Genomic DNA, 24,409 nt, shown 5'->3' with positions numbered 1-24,409 from the left:
TGTATCATAGGATCATCGATTTAAAGCTTGAAAGGAAACTTTAGAAACTATTTAGCCTAATTTCTCCACTTTAAAGAGAAGGAACAGAGGCCCAACGTTGTTTCTTAGACTAAAATTGTAGAATTTATGACGTTTTTTAGCCAATAGATTATTTGCAACTCAAACAATGCTGAAGAGGCAAGAAAAAAAATAGAACTCAAAGTCTTAAAAATTGGGGCCATTCACATAAAGGTTAATTAAGTTGTTGACTCTTAGAATAAAGATGAAAGCAGGGGGAAAAAAAGATAAATTATGAACAGATTTTTAAGAACGTCACAGAGGGCTGGTTGAATGCACTTTTAGAGACCAATTAAAGTTACCAAAGAACATTTTGGGAGAAGCAGAAATAATTTGAACTCTACAATTTGAGGCCCTTACATTCCCTCAAATGTGAAAGTATTTAATAATTAGAGAAACGTAATGAATTTGCCTTATTGTAGTCCAGATTCTAATTCAAATTAAGATCAGTAGTTACCTTGGACAAAGTACTGGTTAACTTTGTAAAATATACAGCATCAGACATGAACTAGGGGCTACTATTTGTCCAATAGTTACAGGAATTTGACATAACTACTTTGGAAGAACAAATAAATTGAAGATCTTCCGTGCAATTACTCTGTTGCTGAAGAATACTAAATGTTTTAACTGCTCATGAGAGAATAACATGACCTTTGAAGCACTTGTGTTCTATTAGAAATGTCACAAAAATCTTTCCATCAACTTCCTTCAGAATGCCAATGATATTCAATGTAACTTTTTTATACATCCATGGTAATTTTTTCCCAAGTCTACGATTTCCACAATGAGTATTCCCTTGGGATATTCAAAATATCATATTCACAACATTTCTTAGTAAGCTACCTTAGTGTTTTTGAACACTGGGCAGTACTATTCACCAAAATGTATACTGGTATTATGGAAGTCATGGGCTATAAGGGGTAGTCTAGTCACATTATCTATTTAAGGAAATAAATGATACAAATCAAAGGTTTGTACCAGGCTCTGATATAGTCACTCGGGCTGTGTCAGTAGCAATTCTCAAAAATTCCATGACATCCATAAAGCTCAAAGAAACAGCTAGCTCTGACTAAGCAATGGTGTCCACAAACAAGGGGGCTTACACCATTCTATTTTCACAAGGAATCAAAGGTAGCTGGTGTCCTTTACAAATGCACTAGCCTATGATCAATAAACCCTCATGCACTCATTAAGTCAGAAGTCAGTCAGATGTGAATGTACAAACAGGTTGGTCATTCCTTTGGTTACTGCCTAAGACACATTAGTCACTCTGCCTATTTCTGCCTCACACATAGTTCCTCAGACCTCTTGGGGAAAGGGCCACTTCTACCCAGGCTGACTCAAGATGCATGAGAGACTTTGCTATGGAAGCAACAGTAAATTTCATACATTTGCTGCTCCTCTCTCCTGAGTAAACAGTCATTCTGGTAAAGTCCCTAGTTGTACCATTTTATTCCTAATCAAAGTAGAAATTAGTGACTAAGAGCAATAGCTGCTTCTCATATCTGCCTCACTAGCCCTCTTATAATATGGTTTCGACTAGAATTCAATCATCCTTCTGGGTCTTCAATCTATCCATGACCATTTCCTATAAAAATAAGTTCATGGGAATTTGAACTAACCAGTTTGGAAGAACAAGGAAATCTTTTCATACTGACTACCTCATTTATCCCATTTTTCCTATAAAAAATAATAAGGAAAGTATAGGAGTAATTTTACAAATGGCAAATCTGAGGAGAGGGGGGCGGAGTGTGTGATGCTCACATACACACACACACACGCGCGCACACACACACACACACACACACACACACACACACACACCCCAAAAAAATAAAATGAAGGGAAGGAGGCAGCAGTTGCAAATGATGCATGTGCATGCAGGAGCTCACACACATATACACACAGATGCATACAAAGACAATAAAAATCTCCAGCCAAAAAACCAAGTTTGCTATTTCTGGCTTACATAGACTTAGTCCCCACTCTGACACATCCTGGCTGTGTGATCCTAAGCCAGTACTTTAATTTATCAGTGCCCTGCTCCCCACTCCAGGAAATTCTCTATAACTTTAAATTGAAGAGAAATGCCAACTTCTATTAATAGAAGGAGCTTTCTATACCAAAGAAGTCTCAGATCCAGACTCTATCCTTCTGCTATCTGAAATATTAATAATGATTTAATTATAGCCCTCTCAAGATGAATAACTTTTTTGGCACCTAAGGAAAATGACTTCGATATTGTCTTAGTTTGCAAATTAATATCTATCTGGAATATTTCTCCCTACTTCTCTTCTGGTTTTTTAATCCCAAATTACAGTGTTGTAAATTCAAATATTTCTCCACCTCTTGATGAATAAATAAATTGGAGTATGAGCTCTGGAGAACAGGGACTGTCTTTTGCCTTTCTTTTTATCCTTCATGCCTAGCACCATGCCTGGCATATGGTAGGTATTTAATAAATGCTTGTTGACTGACACAGAACTAAAGCAAAAACTAGGCAGAAGAGTGATCTTCTCCCATATCTGACTCAAAGCAGTATTTCTCATAGGTCTGTAGTAGGAGGAACTCACCATGCTTGGAAGATGGGAACCTGCTAATCCAAAGGGATGTGGTCAGTCTTGATTTCTCTCCAACTCTCTGGTACAGGGCAAAGAGTTTCTGCCAGGATCTCAGTCATCTATTTTTCCATTTCAGAATCATGAAAACCCAAAGCAGACAGCATTGCCTATGATAACCAATCCAAAGAGGCTCTCCATGTGGCTGACTTCATTTACCAGATGGTAAGCAGAGTGTTGTATACAGACTGTCTGAAGATCATGCTACCTCTACTAGCCTGACCAGTCGCAGAAAGCCACAGGCAGAGACATCTGGTGGGAAGCAGTGTCTTACAACATCTCCAGATGTCCTTTAGGCTAACAGCTCTATCTATGACAAGCAGGTAGGGGAAGGGAAAACAGCTAAAGATTTTGCCCAGATTGGCAGGAGAGGAAAGAGTGACTTGACATCTCATCTATGGGGTAGATCGGATATTAGAAAAGATATACAGGTGTTCAAACAAGGAACAGGAAAGGTGCTTTGAAACTGAGAAGGCACTCTGTAGCAAATGTGCTTGCCACATGCCACTTGTGGCTCTCATCCAGAAAGAAGCCAGCTCTCTCTCAGTACGTACTTGTTTCTTTTATCAAGTGACCTGCTCATACCACACACCTAAATAAATACCCTTCTTCTCAATGAGTCGTCCATTCCCCCCAAGTCCTCATCTTCTTTGGTTTATCCTTCCTGTCTTCTCCCTCCCCAACACTCAAAATTCTTGTATGAGGCCAATCTACTAAATGTTTTGAGATTTCAGTTTAGAAAAGCACTTTTAAAAACTGAATGTCTGAAACAACTGGTTCTAGAACATCAATCCACAAGCATTTATTAAACACTATGATTATGTTAAGAACTAAAGATATCAAGAAAAATCAATAAATGGTTCCTGCCCTCCAGGTACATAAATAGACATATACAAATTATAAAAAGGTGATGAAAAGTAGCCTTAGGACAAAAGAGACTAGAAACTGCGGAGTTGGGCCACCAGTAGTAAATTGGGAAGTCAAGGATTCTACAAAGATTTTTGGATATCATCTATCCAGATAGACCGTTAGCTCTTTGAGAACAGGTAGCAAAAGAAATTGTCTTTGGCCTTTCTTTATACCGCTACTACTCTGAACTTAGCAATTAATAAATGCTTATTCTCCAGTCCTCTAATCTGGGTGATCACCCTAGATCTAACACTTTTGGAGTGCCATGTTGCTGGTTGATGTAAAAGAAAGATAATCTGAAGCTCATAAATTTCACCACTATCACTGAGACCACATGGGCAGAATGCAGAACTCAGGCCAGCTGGCTTCCTGGCAACAATGGCTTCTTCCACCCAACCCCCCCCCACCCCCCAACACTTATAAGCCACTCTTCAGCCTGTATGTGGCCTTCTTTAAATTTCTCTTTGGGTTATTTTTTTCCTTTCAAGACTTTCCTTGATGTTTATTTCACAAGACTTCCCGTTATAAAAATGTTGCATCTCTCTGGGGATGCCCCTGTAGGTATGTATGCCTCTCCCTTACAGGAGGTCCCTGGCATTTCCTGTTTCTGAATGAGTTGGAACATGTTGCATGCATACTTAGAAACTTGTGTTCCCAAATGGAATCCAGGAGTCTGTCACATGAAAATTGTAATATTGTTGGGTGGCGGGGGGGAGGAGTGGGAATTGGAGTGGGACCCAAACTTTTAAAACTAGGTTTGTTGGAGATGCCAATGGTGTATCATTTTTTTTAAAAAAAAGTCAACCTCACCATTCATCTGAATTTGTGAAGTCTTTATACACTCATGGAGAAAAATACAAGATCCTCATTCCTGAACTTCTAAATTTCAACTAAATCTAAGAGTAAGACCAAATACTGCCTAAGCAGTAGCAAAATCATGCTGCTTTTTAGCAACTAGGTGGCAGAGTCCAGCACTTTCTAAACTGACAGGTAGAACAGGAACAGGTAGCCAGGAACACTGAAAAATGATCCTAATGGAAGAGACAAAAAAGATACTGGAGATGTCATTTATCAGTAAATTCACTCTCTTCTTGGTACCTTTATTTCCAGATGTGCCTATGTGGGAGTGTCCTTAAGTGACTGACTTAGCTCTTCTGTGACACCTGGTGGTCATGCTCTTGTAACGATGGACTCGAAAAGATTTCAAATTAATTCATTACCAAGCTCTCCACCCTCCCTTCTCTCGCCTTTCCCCTTCTCTTTCTCTCTCTTGCATCATGTCTGAATTTATCTAGAAACATTAGTGCCTTTTTGAAAGTCATGCGTCATCTAGGTGGCACAGTGGATAGAACACTTAATCTGGAGTCAAGAAGGCCCGAGTTTAAGTTCTGCCTCACTAAGTGTGACCCTGGGCAAGTCATTTAACCTCTATCTGTCTCAGTTTCATCTGGAAAATGGAGATGATAATAGCACCTTCATCTTACAGTTGTCGTGAGGATCAAATGAGGTATTTGTAAAGTGCTTTCCAAATTCTAGCTAATTATGTAACAGATTATTTATAAAATCATCACATATGAGAGAGAAGAGCATGGTATCCAATGGCTTTGCAAAATTCCACTTTAGTGTGCTTACAGGTGTCCTCAAAATATGTAGAAATGCTTGACACAGTAGAGGAAAATCCACTAAGAATGAAATTCCTCTTTCATCATCCCCCTTCCCTGATCCACAGTGATTCTCTACCTTCTTCCAAATGCAGTGGCTTCCACATGGTAGTCATTTCATACAACACAACTCACTATATCTATATAAAAATCATCTCTGTTTTCTTAGATTGTGGTCTACCCATACTCTTAGTTAGAGGTGAGCTAGAGTGAACTCAAACCAAGTCATGAGAGCTGGCCATTATGAGAATATTAGAAAATGGCAAACATTACAAATCTTGGCTTGATTTAACATTATGTTGATTCCTACACTCAAGAACATCATGGAAGAAAATGTTAACAATGCAGATTAAACTTAAAAATGTGTTTTGATGCTTCCCCCCCCACCTCCCTGAAAATTAGTTGTTAAGCATTTGCCAACTCATCACTGCTCTCAGATTATGAACCAGCTTCATAAAAGATTCTCTCCATGCAAAGAAACATTCTGTACCACCACTACCACACTATAATCATCTAGCATTAGATACCAACAGTAAGTTTTTTTAATCAAATAAATTCAAACTACTAAATCCTCACTCTATCTGCTCAACAGCCAAGAGATAGATAGTGTCTGTTTGAAAAAGGACTTGGGAAGAAGGTGGCTCAATATATACAGCTCAGGACTGAGAGTCAGGAAGACTTCAGACACCAGCTGTATGACCCTGGGCAAGTCACTTAACCTCTCTGGTGCTTCAGTTCTCTAAAAAGAAAATGGGTACAATAATAGCACCTAAACACCAGGTGCTATAATTAAATGAGATAATATTTGTAAAAACATTTTGCAAAGTGCTCTTAAAAAGTATATAAATGCTAGCTATTATTATTATTTAAAAGATTTCCCTCCTTGTGACCTTAGGGGGATTTTTCTCTTCATGGAACTTAAGGGTATGTTGCTAAACTCAGACCTCCTTGCTTTAAAGAGGCAGTGTGTATAATTTATTAGCTGAACAAGTCACTTTTCTAGGGGTTAGCTTTCTTATAGTGAAGCACTTGGCTTCTGAGGACTCTTCTATCTCTAGGCTCTAGAGAAAGCAACTATAATATTCCACATAGTTCAATAGGGTTTGTGGTTCAGAGGGGGGACAATTCTCTATCATTTATGAAATTAAATGCAAAATAACCACATAGTACAGTGCCAAAAGCTCTGGATTTAGAGGCAAAGATTTTGGGACTGAATTCTGAATTTGCTAGTTTGAGTTCAAGAAAGTCAATCTCCCTGGTCCTCAAGTTCCTCATCTGAGCACCAAAGACCTTTTCATCTCCAACTTAATGGTCTTAAAGCTTAGCAAAGTCAGACAATAGATAAACAAGAAAACTCTTAGTAGGAGTGAGAAACAATGCAGGATAGGGCAGGATATTCTGAATAACGTAAAGAAGGAAAAAAGTAGCACATAGCCTTTTGTTGCTGCTGTTAGTGTTAGCCATGTCTGACTCTTCATGACCTCATTAGAGGTTCTCTTTGCAAGATACTGGAGTGGTTTGCCATTTCCTTCTCCAGCTCACTTTATAGATGAGGAAACTGAGGCAAACAAGGTTAAGTAACTAGTCCAAGCTCACCCAGTTAGTAAGTGACTGAGGCCAGATTTGAACTCAGGAAGATGAGTCTTTTAGACTCCAGTCCCAGCCCTCCATCCCACTGTGCCACCTAACTGCTTACAACCTTCTTATAAAATCTTAAAGCTAGAAAGTGTCTGCTTCTGAATTGTAAGCCAACTTTTTTTGATTCAGAAAAATGCAATAATTAGAAGGCTTTAATTTGAAGCTTTTATAGAGGTGGATGTGTGTGGGTCTGTGGGGAGGAAGGGGAAAGTGAGGGGGGGAGAGATTGTTTCCCCCTAATTCATCTGCCACATTGGCCAAAGCAACTTTGTACCCATAGCCTGGCCATGTCTGCTTCTTACATCTGTCAACAAGAGTCTACAATTCAGCCTAGTTGACAATTGTTGATGGTACATAAGTTAGAACAGACTGTTCAAAAGAGTCATATTTCACACCTCAGAGTGTTCAACACTAACGACAATAACATCCTATCACTGTCAGTCTCCTACGACTATGTAACTTAGAAGACTGATAGGAATCAAAAAATCAGTGGCAACAAGGTTCCTGTCTCTTTTCTGGCTAAACTCCCAGGACGTGCTTATTTCTCTGACTTGTGAAAATGAGTAGAGAACTTCCTATAAAACATATGGGAGCAAGAGGATACTCTACAGAAGGTCAAAGCTTATTAAGAAACTAACCCAGTTTTTAAACTGTGATTGCATTTAGAAAAAGTTTGAGCCATAATTTGTATCTCCATGGAACTCACACTGCTTTAGTTTAAAAGGCATATCTAAAAGCAGGAACGATATCTTAACTGCCTCTGAAATTAGGCAGCATGTCATTCTAGCTCGTATCCTTGGAGTGTCCAAACTGGGCAACCAAAATGCTTGCATCAAATCCTTTGGAATAGTATTTTGTTGTATATTACATTTGTGTGAAGGAAATTAGAAAAGGGCAACTGATAATTGTCTGACTCTAAATTACATACATTACCGTAAAATTGCTCCATTATAGTCTTTTGTGGTCAACTGCTAAGACTCCTGCGGTAGCAATTTACTTTTTCTCAAAATGCATAGAGCTAAGCAACCAAACTAAATAGAATAAGGCACAAAGGTCCCAGAATGAAAGCAGAATGGCTTCCTAAGGAGAAAATGGACACATGGGATCCACTGTCAGTTGGGATTAGAGTTATAATGTTTAAACAATTATCTCAATATACAAAAATTTCAAATTGAATAAAAGAAACATTTCAAGCACCACACAATGCTAGTTGTATTTGCATCCATGTGTCCTGTCATTTCCCAAATATTTTTTAAATGAAAATATAAAGAGGTCAGGAGTTATTATTATCACTATGTATTAGGTGGTCATTCATTTTTCCAGCTTATTTGGGGAGTATTTCTTCATAAAGGTAGTGAAGAATCAAGTTCAAAATCTTCACAAGTAATGAGTTGATTAGGGCAACTAGGTGGTACAGGGGAAAGAATGCTGGGCTTGGGGTCAGGGAGATTCATCTTTCTGAGTTCTTATCTGGCCTCTGATACTTAATAGCTGTGTAATCCTGGGCAAGTCACTTAACTCTATTTGCCTCAGTTCCTTATCTACAAAATGAGCTGAAGAAGGAGATGGCAAACCACTCCAGTAAATTTTCCGAGAAAACCTCAAGCAGGGTCACAAAGAGTCAGACATGACTGAAACAACTGAACAAAAATATGAGTTCATTGCCGTTATCATCACGAAATAGCATGGAGTGAAGTCAAAAGATCCAAATTTTAATCCTGGCTCTTGTATCATCCTAGTGGCCTTGGGCAAGTTGTTAACCTCTCTGTCCCTCACTCTCTTGTTAAAGGAAGAAGTTGGCTTAGAGTGATTCCCAAAGGTCCTTCTCAGTTCTAAATCTCTGATCTTATGATTTGCATGTACAATGGGTAGAAAATTCTGAAGCTTTTTTGTTTTCAGGAAAAAGAGGCTTTGGTATTCATTTCATATTCCATCAGCACAAGTGAGAGATGAATGAGTAGCAGAACATCTCAGGTGATGTTTTGGAGTCATTCTAAACGCATTAGGATGTCCTGGCAGAAGCTGAAAGGAATCTCAATGTCCATTTAGAAGATCTCTCTCTAAAGGTTAATTCAGCAGTAGGAATATTGAGAACCCTTAAATTTGTCAGTACATGTAATACCTACCTAAGCATAAGAATCACCATTCAAAAGGGAGAGTCACATAAATTGCTACTCAAAAAAACTCAATTTCTGGTTTGCAGGAGAAGTATTAGATTATAAAATGAAAGGAAGGTTGAGAATAAAACAAATTGGGGGCAGAGCCAAGATGGCAGGGTGAGAGCAACAACTCACCTAAGCTCTTAAACAAACTCCTTCAGATACCTCTAAGGAGAGAATCTGACCAAACTTTGGAGGTGCAGAATCCAATAGGAGACAGACTGGCAGATTCACAGCCCAGGACAGACTGGAAGGTCGAAGGAAAGGATCTGTTCCCCAGTGCATAGCACAGCAGAGTGGAAGGGCCCCAGGGAGGCCTGAGGCAGCAGCAGACAGAACTGGCAGAGTGGAAGCCCAGGGTGAGAGACCAGCAGAGCCCAGCGAGTGGCAGCCCAGCAGCTTCTGAGACTTTCAGTCCTCAGATCAAATGTCTGTAAGTCACCTCCTTGAACTTCCAAGAGCCAGGATGGCGGAGTGATCAGTAAATGCTTTCTCCTCCCCCCTTGTTGACCTCAAAAGAATCATAAAATATTTCCCCAGAAAAATCCTGGATCAGTGGGAACAGCAAAGGGGGCAAACAGTCCCATAACAACTGAGACTAGGAAAATAGCTAAGGGGGATTCCTCCTACTGTGGCAGAGGTGAACTGGAAGGAGAGGGGCCCCAGGATGGTGGAAACTCGCACTAGGATTCAGGCATGCCTCAGCACTCCAGGGGAAATGGGAAGACAATAGGGCAGCTGGACCATCAACTCCTGAGCTTGCCTTTGCCTCAGCTCAGCTGAAATCTCCTGCGATCAGACCACCCATCCTCCAAGCTCAACAAGCTAACCCCAAGGCTGATTGGGGAAACAGAAAACAAAAAGATAAAAAGACACCTGCTCTTAGCTTTTTCACAGAAGTCAGTTCAACACCAAGTTCTGCAGCTTCTAACTGAAAGAAGCAGAAGCCACAACACACAATCACCATCATGAACAAGAAAAAGCAAAACAAGGGTGAAAAAAACCATAGAATCTTTCTATGAGGACAAAGACCAAAACACAAAAACCAAAGAGGTCAGTAGTGAGACTGTACTCCCATCTGAAACTTTAGAAGGGAATATGAACTGCTTGCATGCACAAAAAGCTCTCCTGGAATAGCTGAAGAAGGAAATAGAAGATTAACTGGCTAATGATTTTAAAGGTATGAAAAAAAGAATTCCATGAAGGGAACATCTCTTTAAAAAGGAAAATTGAACAAATGGAAAAGGAAGCACAAAACTTAACTGGGAAAATTGGACAAATGGAAAAGAAAGTTCAAAAACTAACTGGAGAAAAATAATTCCTTAAAAGGAAGAATTGGACAAATGGAAAAGAAAGTTCAAAAACTAACTGGAGAAAATAATTCCTTAAAAGGAAGAATTGGACAGATAGAAAAGGAGATGCAAAAGTTAACTGAAGAAAATAATTTGATAAAAATTAGAATTAGGCAAGTAGAGAGTAAAACAAATGTGGGGAAACAGTTATACCCCAAATGAATTTTCTAAAAATCATACCTGGAGAATAAACATTTATGAAACCTAATTTTAGAAATTTTTACTATTTTTACTAAGAATGGAAATCACCCAAATCATCTGATACAAGGTCTTACAGTGGAAAGAACTCAGTAAGAACTCTGGCTCAGTAAGCAGTCAGAGGACTCAGAAGTGCTGTCTCTGAAAAGTCTTATCAATCCAGTATTCTTTAGGCATGTATTATGTGCTAGCTTACTTGTGTGACCTTAGCCAAATCACTTGACTTTCCTTGCCCTCATTTTCTTTATCTTTGAAATGAAAGGAATGGACTATGTGACCTTTGTGGTCTCTTCCAGATTTAGTTGTATGACATTATATGACAAAATACTATTCTTCTCTGGTTTGCCTACATTGAAAATCCCAACAAGTATACATAGAAACTTAGTAAGTTGCTTTGACAGTGGTGGATGGAGTGGTGATAATGATAATACAATCCATTCATTTTTGGGGGGGAGATGAGAGTGAGATTTACAAATGAGAAAGCTGCCATTCTATACATCACTTTAAGGATGAAATGCAATCAGAATCTCCCTCTGCCATTTTTTTTTTTTTTTTTTTTTGCTATGGACCAGAACTTTCAATTACTTGGCATTTCATCCAAGGCAATTTATAATTAGAAATTACAAAGTAATTAGAAATTACATTTGTAATTAGGCAACTAGCCAAAGCACTTTTTTTGTATGAGGTAGTTTCACTTATGTGTAATTTATTGCCTAAACCACTTGTAGTGAGGCTCTCTTTTAAGAGAGAATAATCAATACTGTTTTTAAATCTTGCTAAATGAATTTTCTCCCAGCCATAAAAGAACTATTGATTTCAGGAAATAATATGATTTCAGCATACAACTAAACTCTCTGAAAACACAGATGTCAGACTAAGATAGATACTTACACTGTAAATTAAGCATGGTAGATCCAGCCTTTACTTTATATATTTGTTATGATTTAGGGGATGTGATTCAATTCATGGTATGTCTAAATATATGGAATATGTGGCAATAACTCTGAGTCATGTTACAGAAGGGTTATGATGGATAAAGAAATGTTATGTAAGTCAGACAATGGACATCTTTATGCATGGGATCAAGGATAATAGCAAATCTGAAGGAAACGAGATTAGCAATTGCCTGGAGTGTTGGGAACCAAATCTGAATTCTAGAGACTTGTAAGTGACCATGAAAAAACCTAGGATTTAAGAATCACTTAGGTTACAAAAGGAGGTCATGAAAGGAAGCCTTGAACCCTCTGTTCAAGCTGGAATCTCCGGAGTTCTCTCTGGGCAATAGTGGTTTGTTTCTACTATAAACTACAGAGGTATGAAGCTGAAGCCTAGGAGGAAACACTTACAGACCCAGGACATACCATCTGCCTACCATTAAAGGAAAGCTAAAAATCAGTTACAGAACAAAAATTGTTCTCATGATTTATGTTCCATTCCTGAATTTTCCAGGAAGGCTGCAAAAGATATTTGGGAAGCCAACATTTCCTCTGAATACAGAAAACTAGCATGCACTAAGCCTCCTGCTCTCTCTGGACCAAGTCATCCCGTCAGATGAGTTGCCAATGTGTACTCAGTGAACACCGGAGCAAACTAGCTTTTGGGGATGTGAAAGTATGTCAAGGCCAACTATTGTTGCTACTGTAAATATCCAGTGCCCAGTATGTCAGGCAGCAAACAGCCAGGATATTAGTCAAAAACACATCCAGCTCAAAGGTGACAAGATAATCCACTCCAGTGAGTGGGAAAAATACTAGAAACCACACAAATCTGACCTACTCAAGTGAGAGAGAAAAAGCAAGAAAAACTCTGAGAAGGTGCAGCCCTGTAGTCTTTGTGCAGGCAAAACTCTAACTCACTTCAAAGGGAATTTTGCCTTAGGAAGGAGTATTGGACAGAGTCTACAAGGGATATCACATTCACAATCCCATTGTTATCTCCATTTGGTAGACCAGCAAATGCAAATGTTTCAGATACAAGTTTAAGTAGATGAAATGAGCTTTGAGATTTCTGTGGAAAAGAAAACACAGAATTCCAGGGCTGTGAGTTGTTGGCAATGGAGCCCAAACCAAAAGTCACACTTTCCAAAAATAAGAGGCAGAGAAAAACTGAGAATACTTACACATCATTTGATTCCAAAATATCACCTCTAAGATTGTTCCAACAAAATTGTGCCTAAAGACTTTCTCCAATGAGAAACCAAAGCAATTGCTCAGCTGTTCCAGAGGTACTGTTTTAAAAAAATGGCACTACCTTTCCTCTAATTGAAATACGATCTGTTCTAACAATGTTTAGACAGGCACAATCCAGATTAATGTGGAAGAGTCAAAAGGTATCAAATATACTTACAGGAGGACCTGTGAAGAAAAAGAAAACAAAAAGAAAGAAAGAATCAGTTCATGCTGTTGCAGAGATGAGAATGTAAAATATCAAAAATGAAGATTACAGCACATCTCAAGAACCTAAACTTAATCATGCAAATGAGAATTAATTGAAATATACTAAGGAGAATTCAGATAAAAGAGGCAATCTGATTTAAAAGAAATGCTTTTTGCCATTCTTTGTAATAAAAGGGGTAGAGAAGCAATGTTTGACTTCTCAAAATTTGCAAAATTGGCCAAACCAGGAGTTTATGTATTAGATCACTTACAAATATGTCATTCTCCCAACAACTCACTATAACTGGTATTGATGGTAAAGATGTGAGTATGAGAAAGCCTTCAAATACATATACAGTTCTGTTCAACAGCTATATATGCTCATAAAATCACATGACATGCCAAAAATACTGAATACAAGAGTCTATTTTCAGAAAAATCATACATATAATATTTTCCTAGGCCAATTAGCCACGTAACCAAACATTCAATTTCATCTTGCCTACAAAATTACAAATTTTTTTTACCCTGAATATTTGACCTTGGCATTAGGACAAAATACTCAAATCTAGATCTTACTTTCTCTTGCCAAAAAGGACAAATTTAGTGGTTACTTGACTCCATGAAACATTCTTTTCATCACCTTATTCTCACTCCCCCTCCCTTTCCAGGACTTGGTTATAAAAGTTAGACTATGCAAAGGTCACACTGAATGAAGTAAAATTTGCACATATTTCCAATTATTTAGGTTCAGTGGGTTTCTGGAAAAATTTTCGAGGAAACTACCAAAGTCTTGCAAATCATATCTAATAATTTAGTCATAGTAAGTGATACAGCTGTAATTCCCAAATCAGTGACTTTTCATTAGCTTTTATGCCTCATTTTTTTTTTAAAGAGAAGGGCAAAGGGGATCTCAAATAGAACCAGCTGTATTTGGTCCTTGATGACGTCAATGCTTCCAACATCTTGATATTGAGCAATTTAATGTTTTTAAGCACTTTAGAACATACTGTGAAAGGATGGTTGTTTTCTTGTCCTTCTAGAATATCTTTCCCCCTCATCCTTCAAACAAAGGGGGACAGGCTGATAAGACTTTATTTGATCCCTTGTGAAGACAGCCCAAGTAAAACAGGATGCCAAAACAATACACTAGATAAAGTCTTTTCATGAAACTCATTCAATTCCTTTGCCTCATTTTGACTGAGGAAACTGAATGTGTATGAAAGTGGGATTCAGGAAACCTGAGCTCTACTTCCAATTTTGTCACTAAAATACCAAATGACATTGGGTCAATAATCCTTTGATCTCCCTTGGCCTACTTTCTTTCTTGGTAGAAATAAGGAGGTTCTCCTAGATTCTTGTCTTTCAAGTCTTTAAGGTTGACCTGATGTTAAATATAACCTGGTGAATATATAATCAAATTAATAAGACTTCATGGAGAGAAATAGACTTAGATATAGTACTACAAACACACAAAGACTACAAATTTAAAGCAAAAATGATACATGTAAGTTGGAGAATCTTTGACTGGGGAACTTTAAAGGTCTAAGTTCTAAAATGATCTCATTTTGTGAATATTCAGCAATATTCAAAATCCCCAAGTTTGAGAGCTTCTTGAAACATTTAAATAGTGTATTCACATCCAAGCCACATAAAAGGTTAGGGTATAATGGACTAAGTATTTGAACCTCAATGGACATGTGTTTGCAGTGCACAGTAATGATGCCATATTTTTCTTATAGCAGTTCAGATTGTAACCAGCCTAGACCTCCCTTTTCAAAATCAAATTTGACCAAGGCGATTATATTTTCAAACTCACTATATATTATAAGAAAAAAATAAAAGGAAAGATTTAGATTGGGGAAAGCAGCATTGTTCCCTTCAGAGAAGTATGCTTCCTGTTCTGAGACAGCTATTGACTCAGAAATGTTACATACATTTACTAACTATACCCTAAGGACGTGACCCTGAACTATGTGCTGGGACATTGTCATGTCACAGCCTTACTGCAGAAGAGTAGAATACATTGAACTTTATCTGGACAATGTGAACTTATCCGGAGGGAAACAATAATAAAGAAATACAAATCAGGTGCCAATAATCTAGTCAAACCATGATTGTAGTAATCCTATAGACCTCGCCTTTACAAAGCTATTAGGGAATGTGGTATGTGATTGTGATATAATACTACCGTGTTGTAAGAAATGACAAGCAGGTTGGTTTTAGAAAAATATGGGACAGATTTGCATGAACTAATGAAACAAGCAGAACCAAAAGAATGTAGTATACAGTCACAGCAATATTGTTCCAAGAGTGACTATGAATGACTAATCTATTCTGAGTTTTATGAACATTCAAATCAGCTATGAAGGACTTATGAAAGAAAATGCTATCTTCTTCCAGAAAAGTAACTGATATATGGAAGTATGTATTTATGGTTCTACATATATTTATATATATATGTATGCATGTATGTACACACACATATGCACACCCACAAAATGTTAGCTTTCTCTAATGTGAGGTTGGGAGTGAGGGAAGGGGGACAACTCAGAATTCAAAGTGTGAACAAAAAATTAGTAAATATTTTTTAAAAAGTCATATGCAAGCATGCATGTAAATATAAAATATATTCCCCTTCTTTTACCAGATTATCTGTGTGCACCCCTACTCATAAACACATATATGTATAGGTACATGGACACGTATATATTCAAGGTGTTACCTGGAGTAGTAGATAGACAAGCAGCCTGTCAGAAAGACCTGGTTCAAGTACTGGCTCTCAGAATATCATTTAATTCTTATGTGCCATTTGAATGGTTATAAGAAAAAGATGGTGCCATCAGTGCACACTACAAACACATGTCCATTAAGGTTCAAATGTTTAAAACATTATACCATTGCCTTTTGTGTGACTTGGCTGTGAATACACTAAATGTTTCAAGAATGTGATGTAGTATTCTGTCACAAAAGGGGAACATTTTGCTTCCCCAGGAAACTCTCTAAGACTATCAGTAGTAAAATAGTTGCCAACCTGCATTGGCAAAAGGAGTTTTCTTATGGGAGCTCCCTATGCCAATGAAATTAGGTTTAATTAAACACATTGACATATGTATCTCTGTGGGTGTGAACCCATTCAAACACAGTCAAGAGGAAAATGATTTAAAGCTAAATAACCTTGGATGTACATAAGCTAAGACAACACTGACCAAATCAACACAGCAAGAGAATGTAATAGGAATAGATGGATGCTTGGTGACCACACACAGAAATCAAATTCTTCCCTGGCAAAGTCCAAAGTTCAAACTTACCAGATTCTCCTCTTCTGCCCCTCTTACCACGTTTCCCAGGAGGTCCTGAAACAAAAACAACAGATTTCTCAATTATTTGTTATTTTAAGTTTTTCTTTTTTATATTTCAAAAGTGTCTCAGTGCTAGATTTGTGTCTAGGTGGCCTTTCAGACAACATCTCAGTTTACAATGAAAGTCTGAACAAAGTCAATGCTCTTTGGTGACTTAAAATATTTGATTCTCTGCTCTCCTCTTTTTTGTGGTACTATAAAAACTCGCTCCTTCTGAAGTATTGCCTTCCATAAAATGATGCTAATTACCAATCATGACTGCTAGAATTTTAGAGAAGCTCATTAAAGACCACTATCAAATGGGTACTTGGACCACTACTATAAAATACTACTTAGTAGGAACTATGTTGCACTTTTCAACAATAAAAGAAATATTTTTTATGGGAAGACATGGACAGAATCCCACATGATGAGATAGGTTGCAACATGCATTATTGGAGGGGAATACCCATATTGATGAAATCACAGATCTACCAAAGTATTTTAGAATTCATATTTGTCATGAATTTAGACTTACTCCCAATTTATTTGAACTAGTTTTATACATTTGAATCATAAATATTAATGCAAATTTTTAAAACTGGGTGTCACAAAGAGATGACTATAAGTGGGATATATCCAACATGGAGAAGAAGAAATCTAAGGTCACAGATAACCTAAATCTTATTCATGATATTTAGGTTTGAAGGGTCACATCTTCTAAATGACGTAAAATGACTGCTTATCTCCCATTATCAAAAATCTCATGAAAAAAGTTCCTATGTTTTTTATTTTATAATATTATACATGCTTATAATTCTTTTTCCCATCACCAAGCAAAAAACAGCCTTGTTAGCTAGAAACATCCAACGGTATAAGAGACAATCTTAACAAAATAGTGGATTTGACGTCATTTGAAGTATTTGAGCAGAGACAGGATGATGATACATTGCCGTTAGACAGAGATGCTATAGAGGAGACTCCTTCTGTAAGTGAGAAGCAGGATCTAATGACTTCTTTGATTCTTCTCACTTCTAATTTTCTCTATATTTTAATTCTATGAGTCTATTTTCAGTATGTATTTCAGGCTTCATCTCTCAATTTTTATCTTATGATGGCGACACTTGTTGATCCTTCATTTTTGAAGACAACCAATGACAACATGATGTTGGGGTAAAATGGTGGTTGATGGGTGATGACTTGGGTTTAAATGAGGCAGAGTTGTACAAAATTATCAGCCTCATTCTCGCCTGCTGAGTCATTGAAGTCCAGTGGCAGGAAAAAAGTCAAGATGACTGGAAATGGCCTGAGGTACAGTGGAGGACCTTGGAGTCTTCGGTGTCTCTAAGCACTCTGCAGAGCCCGCTCCAGCTGCCTTCATGAGTACTGGAACAAATTGTTTTCATATGCCATTCTGCCAGGGAAAGTCAAAAGATGCTTTGGGTAGACATCCCCTAACGTCACAAGCAGGTTTGAATCTTGTCTTCACATGCTTGAAGTAACTCACCAAAAGGTTTGAAGTCTATCAGTTACCTTCAAACTGACTAATCCCACCTGTCCTGATGGTTTTACCAGGGTGTGGCTTCTGCACATGCACATTCTTGGGACATTCTTGAGAGTTGGGTGACAGCTGGACACCAAAGGTGAATGAGCAGCCCAGAAAAGGGTTCAGAAATCCCTCACTTCAAAGGTACTAACTCTCCCTGAGCCCCACACTTGCAACTAACTTGTAAAGAGAAAGGAACTATCTTAACTTTCTTTGTATTCCCGCTCAGCACTGTACTTTGTGTACTATATGAGCCCAATAAACATTTGTTGAATGAACAGAGACTACTGTAAAACTTTAGGGGTATCTAGGCTTAGACCACTGTACCAAGAACTATGCTAGATGATAAAGATACTTTAATGGAATTGTTATCTTGTAATATATGAATACTCCATCCAATATGCAAATCAGGTTTCACCCTCTTCACATCTTATCTTATATGACTCTCATCCTTATCCCCCAAAGAATCTTCTACAGTGTCTATACAAGGTATACACTCTGATGGACCAGTTTTATGAGATCTCTTCCATGTTGCCATCTGGACAAAAGGCATTCTTCATCTTCTTGGTTATTTAATTGTGTAGGCAATTAGTTCAAACACAAAATTTGGAGCTATTATAAAGCTCATTTCAAAGACTGAAATAGTGAAGGCTTGTCATAATCATTACAATGTCATTCATAGACACGTTTATAGGACTCCATCACCTATAGGGAATCCTTCCAATTAAACAATATAGTTGACATCTTCCATTACGGTAGTGAATACATTTAATGAACATTTGCCTCATTAGTATTTCACCAGTTATCCTTTTCTGACAATTCTGATTTTTGTTTTCTAACATTTAGCTTTTTCCCCTTTTTTTAGGTATCTTGAGACTCAAGCCCTCAACTCTCAACATTTGCCATCTCTGTTTATTCCTGGTCTGGTCCAGCTGCTCTTCCCATCTTTGTTTTATTTAGAGTTATTTCTACTTCCCCATGCAACACACTGGGGGCTGTGATATGAGCCCAAATGTTGGGGCTTGCCTATCATCGAGGAAGAAAAGAGCTAGTAATAGTAATCTTTAGAGATCATTTTCTATTTTAATCTCCTCATTGTCCTTCTTCCTTTTCCATCCTTAAATGCCTAGGGGATGATCTGGTTTAGTTGAGTCTCTTGCCACACTTTCTATAAATTTTTCTATAAGCTCTATGGCTTCCCACTGTAAAACTAATCAGTACTGGTCATATTTATCCAACCTCCATTGTAAGATTTTCTAAATTACTTTGTATTCTAAACAATTACTGACCTTGACTGCCATATCTCTCTACTTGTTAGGGGCATCAAGAGTCTTCTATCATTAACAATTTCTAAGCCTCATTGTAGGAACTGATTAAGTTTCCATAGGAAATGGTGATGTCTGTCCTTTTTATCCTCTTCTTATTTTGAAATATGTGGTGCAGGGAACAGAGCACTAAACCTCAAGTCAGGAGGACCTGAGTTCAAATATAGCCTCAGACATGGAATAACTGGGTGACCCTAGGCAAGTCACATGACTTCTGTCTGCTGTAGTGTCTTCACTGATAAAATGGGGATAATAATAGCACCCACTTTCCAGAATCATTGTAAGGATCAAATGAGATAATACATGTAAAGTTCTTCACAGACATTGAAGGGCTATAGAAATGCTAGCTATATTTTTCCAGCACCAACTCAAATGTGTCAGGTTGGAGTTGTTTTAACTGTATACAGACATCTCTTTTTTATTTTCTATTCTATTTTGTTACTGACTTTGATCTTTGCTCTAACAATCTGATGTTTTGATTGTGCATCAACCACAACGTGGAAATGATTGCTACATTGGTAACCAGTCATTTCTTGTCTATCGAAACAATTGATTCCATTCTTAGTGATGTTATTTGAAATATATTATATCTCTGCCTCTTAACTTCCTTCTTGAAAAAAAATTCCTGCCTATATAGGCAGGTAATCTACCAGCTTCCCTCCTTTTTTACTTCCAAACCATGTTTTCCAACATACTTTTCATGAATTTCTCCTATGCCCACCTTTTTCACTAAATATTAAAGTATATATGGATTTAATTTTTAGGGTCGTATTGATTTATTTAGAGAATTTCTCTCCTTCCTCTTCTTCTACATTAGGAGTTGAATGGAAGCTGATCTATTTTCTTCATTGTGATCTTTTTGCAAATATTCATCGTAAACACTGAAATCCTAGATGATCATGTGTCTCATGAAATTATACTGTTTGGATACACAATAAACCATCTTCATCAACACCTTCACTTGCCTCACTCAAGAGAACCTTTGACCCATCATTCCATTTAGCTGAAATTTCCTGTTTTCTTCTTATTTCCTTTATAATGTTAATATCAAGATTAATTTCATTCTATTTCACCTGTGGTATCATAGCCCTAACAAACTTATATTCCATACCTTCTCTAAATGCCTTAGTTCTCCTACTCCATTGGTTGGACCCCTGCCTTTGCCTTCAGGTGTCTCTCACTGACATGGTACTCTCCCAGAATTCTCTTTTATTGCTAAGTCTCTTTAGCTTCTGCCCTGAAAAAAGACTTTATTGCGTCATCAACATATCATTCTGTCATGTCACAGCCCTTGACTGTGCCATAGAGCATAGAGGCCCAGAACCCCATCAAAGGCATTGTAATAGAGGTTATGGATATGACAAATAAAAATAAGGTTTGTCTCTTGTCCCCACTGAAATTACTGTCTACTAGAGGAGTTCTGATGTGTACCATAAAATAAGGTAGAATATAAAATATAAAATTACATTAATAAAGGTAGTGATAAGATTCTATGGGAATTCAGCATCTTATCTGACTAATATTTATGTAATATTATTTTTATCATTTTCATTGGGAAGGTGGGGGAAATGAAACATTTTTGAGCAAATGACCTATTAAAAAAAAAAAAGCACTGAGCTTGTCTGTATAAAACTTGAGACATTCTTGGCTTTCTGGCCATCATTCTCAATCACACTAGATCAGTCTCCATTTCCTTAGGCATTATAATTCCCTCTGAGTTACAGTCCAGACAAAGAGAAAAACATAATTACCACCACAATGAGAATTTAAACCTTATAATATTTGCTCTCCCCAAAAATAGTCCAAGGAAAATAAGGAACTGCCTAGTTTTAAAGAATGAGCTGCTAAGCCTGACAACTTTCAAACTCCAAGAAGTTCAAGACACAGGTAGCACGTGGCCTTAATACCCTGGAGACTCAATTGGATATAGATCTAAGGGCTTCCACATGGAAACATTATCATCAGAAAGAAAAATATTGGTGGACTGGTCAGATTCTCCCAAGTCCCTCAAAAGACCTGGTCTGGCCATCTGTGTTTTATAAGAAGTTTTTTAAAAGGTAACAAAAGTATGACTTAAAATATTCTGTAGGTCTTTTCAGCCACACTTTTTGCAAATTAGCATTTGAAATGACCTGATTCTAATTCATCTGAGATAGCTAGGTGGAATAATATATAGAGTGCTGGGTATGGAGTCAGGAAGATCTGAAAGGAAATCCATCTTCAGATACTTATTAGGTGTATGACCCTGAGCAAGTCATTTAACCTCTGTCTGCCTTGGTTTCCTCATCTGTAAAATGGAAGTAATAATAGTACCAACTGCCTAAGATTATTGTGAGCATGCTGTCTCCCTCAAAAGGATATAAGATATTTGAGGACAGGAATGGTTTCATTTTTGTCTTTGTATCCGAGAACCTAGCACTTAACAAATGCTTATTGATTACTGACTGAAGCATGTGACATCTCTGTACAGAAAAGGAAAGATAATGCCATTACTTGTTTGGACATCTAAGTTTGCCTTCCACTTACCTAGGGAAACATACCTTTTTGGCTAACCTAGGGATTCATTGTTTTCAGAATTATTTGGTGTCTTCAGAAAGTAGAGGGCTGACTTTTAACTGAATTTCCATGGTTTTCTATATTATCTTTGTAGTGCATATAATATCCTTTTGTTATGTGCTTAGAAGAGGTGAGCATGTGTAGCAATGAAATTGCTTACAGATAACTGTTCCCTTATAAGCATATACTTCAACTGAAATGTTCAAAGAGTGTCCTGATGGACAATATGATTCTTGATTTTTAAAAAAAAGGCACTGCCCCCTGTAAGAAGGTTGTTGTGCACTGCTATCATTATGAACTTCACCAAATGTTTTAATACTCCTGTTAAGAACAGATAAGCTTTGGGGGACTTACTCCTCTATTAGGAAAACCAATTCCATGGGTAGAAAAAAAAAGATGCAATGATGCAAACCAAGGCATCAAATACTGCTGATTATGGTAGGAAGATCCTGCATGTTAGTGTGTTGCCAAAAAACATGAAAAATGCCATAGAACACACAATCTTTCCTGCATCTCACTTCCTTACCAACCAATGGTAGTCCCTAGTTAATTGTTCCCAGGAGAAGTAGATTGGGGAGCAAAAAGGACTGTGGGCCAATCACACTAGAAAATTGAAAAAAACATTTAAATCTTGTTTAGTTGACCTTAGGTGTAGTTTGATTTCAGGGATATTAATTAACCTCCTTCCTGACCCCCCCCCCTTTCTCAGGAGAGAAAGCAGAAGTATAGTAAATGAAAAAAATATTGAATTTGGAAACAGAAGACCTAAGTTGGAATCCTGAGTCAGCTACCTGGGTGGCCCTGAGCAAGTCATTTAACCTCTCTTGGTCTCTGTTTCTGTAGAAATGAGAGGATTTGATCTGATGACCTCTGAGCACCCTTCTAGTGATAAAGTTACAAACCCATGAAATTCTTTTAATAGCGCATCATCTTTCATTGCATAGTTAGGAATAAAAAGCTGAAAATACAAATGCTTAATCCGACAAACATTTAGTAAGTACATATTACTTGTAAGGTGCTGTCCTTGGTGCTAAGGAAACAAAGAAAACAATTTCTGCCCTCAAGAAGCTTACAGCACACTGCTTAGAGAATATATTGCATATAACAATAAGTAAAGACCAATATATACGAAGCAATACAAAGTAATTTTAAGCCATATTTCTATCCACTATGTCACACTGTCTCTCTACTCTGCTTTATATTAGAGTTATCCACACTTGCATCTTATTTCTCTTCCTATACTGTAAAACTGAGGTGTCAAGCATATGATCCATAGGATGGGCCAACACTACCTTCAAGTTCTGCCCAATCTAGGTTAAAGTGTGTGTGTGGGGGGGAAATATTTAACAAAATAGATAATATGATAAAGCACAGATAGTGTTAATATGTGTATTTCTAATACAATATGCACCCATGGGGATCCTTAATATGGTTTAGTGTCCCCCATTTCTATTTGTGCTTGAAATTACTCCTGTTAAGTACTTAGGACAGGGACTATTTTTTTATCCCCACCCAATTACTTTTGAATAAATGTTTATCTTGACTGTCTTGTCAAATGAAAGAATGAATCTGGTTCAAAGGTCTTATTTTACACAAGAGGAAACAAAAGCCAAGAAAGGTATCCATTTGCTGAAGATTCTCAACTAGTTAGTGGCACTATTCCCACTAGGAGTATAATTAGCATACAGCAAAGTCCCTTAACTTTCAATCCAGAGCTGTTTCCTAAATGACATTGTTTTCAAAAGTTGACCTATCACAACCAGCATGAGTGATAATAGATATTTTCCTGTTTAGACAAGGAGAAGGCTGAGGACATCAAAGTGAAACTTAATCCACTTCACAACTTGGCCATCCTGTTAACCCTCAAACATGGTCAAATAGAAGCTGTGCACAGATATTTCTGTCATGTGCAAGAAAACATGTACACTTTAACAGAATCATTGTAGTATGAGCCAAATGTTGGAGACCAATACTGCACTGCATGATATGTGTAGGTTTGATTTGTAAAAAACAAACAAAAAAAAACAGCAACAAAAGCACCACATCTTTAATATGAAAGAAATTTGTTCTCAAAGGATTAATTAATTGAAATATGGCTGCCATACTTAAAGGTTATTTGTTTTAAATGTCTTTTTTCTTTTTTTAAAATATTTTTTAAAATTTAATCACTACAAAAAGTTAATTTTTAAGAGATTAATGAAACCAAATTATAGATGATGAAGCAAATGAGCTTGGTAACAGCTGCATTCTGGAACTGTCACCTTTCAGTACAATCTTGTTCATAATATTTACCTAAAAGGTGAGTAATACATACGGAAAAATTGAAAAGTCACATCTGTCTTGTATTTTTTTCTCAGCTTCCAAAAGCAGTCTAAATAAAACCTGAAGTTTTGCATTTCCAAATATTTGATGCATTTTTCTGCTGACTGTTCTTCTAGTGCCTCAAGTGCACCAAAACTCATGTAAAACTATACTCCTGGGGGCAGAGCCAAGATGGTGGAGTAGAAAGATGCATACACTCTAGCACTTCCTCCACAGCCCACAAAATACCTGCAAAAAATGACTCTCAACAAAGTTTAGAGCAACAGAAGCTGTAGAACAACAGAGCAAAAATGTTTCCAGCCAAAGGTAACCTGGAAGGCCAACAGGAAAGGTCTATCTCACAGGACACTGA

At 37.3% G+C, this 24,409-nt stretch overlaps 1 protein-coding gene across 1 annotated transcript in view; it reads right to left on the bottom strand.

Moving 5' to 3' along the window:
• The window catches only part of COL25A1 (collagen type XXV alpha 1 chain), a 568,912-nt gene that overhangs the window by 247,521 nt on the left and 296,982 nt on the right, over window positions 1–24,409 (bottom strand). The window contains exons 3-4 of the mRNA XM_072623878.1: window positions 16,279–16,323; window positions 12,939–12,946 (exon numbers count right to left, since the gene is read on the bottom strand). Coding sequence (XP_072479979.1) covers window positions 12,939–12,946; window positions 16,279–16,323 — 53 coding nt within the window. The remainder of the gene's footprint in view (window positions 1–12,938; window positions 12,947–16,278; window positions 16,324–24,409) is intronic.

This window comes from Notamacropus eugenii, chromosome 7 (genome assembly GCF_028372415.1).
Source record: "Notamacropus eugenii isolate mMacEug1 chromosome 7, mMacEug1.pri_v2, whole genome shotgun sequence".
In the NCBI taxonomy this organism is placed as follows: Eukaryota; Metazoa; Chordata; class Mammalia; order Diprotodontia; family Macropodidae; genus Notamacropus; species Notamacropus eugenii.
This window is presented reverse-complemented; position numbering and strand designations above follow the sequence as displayed.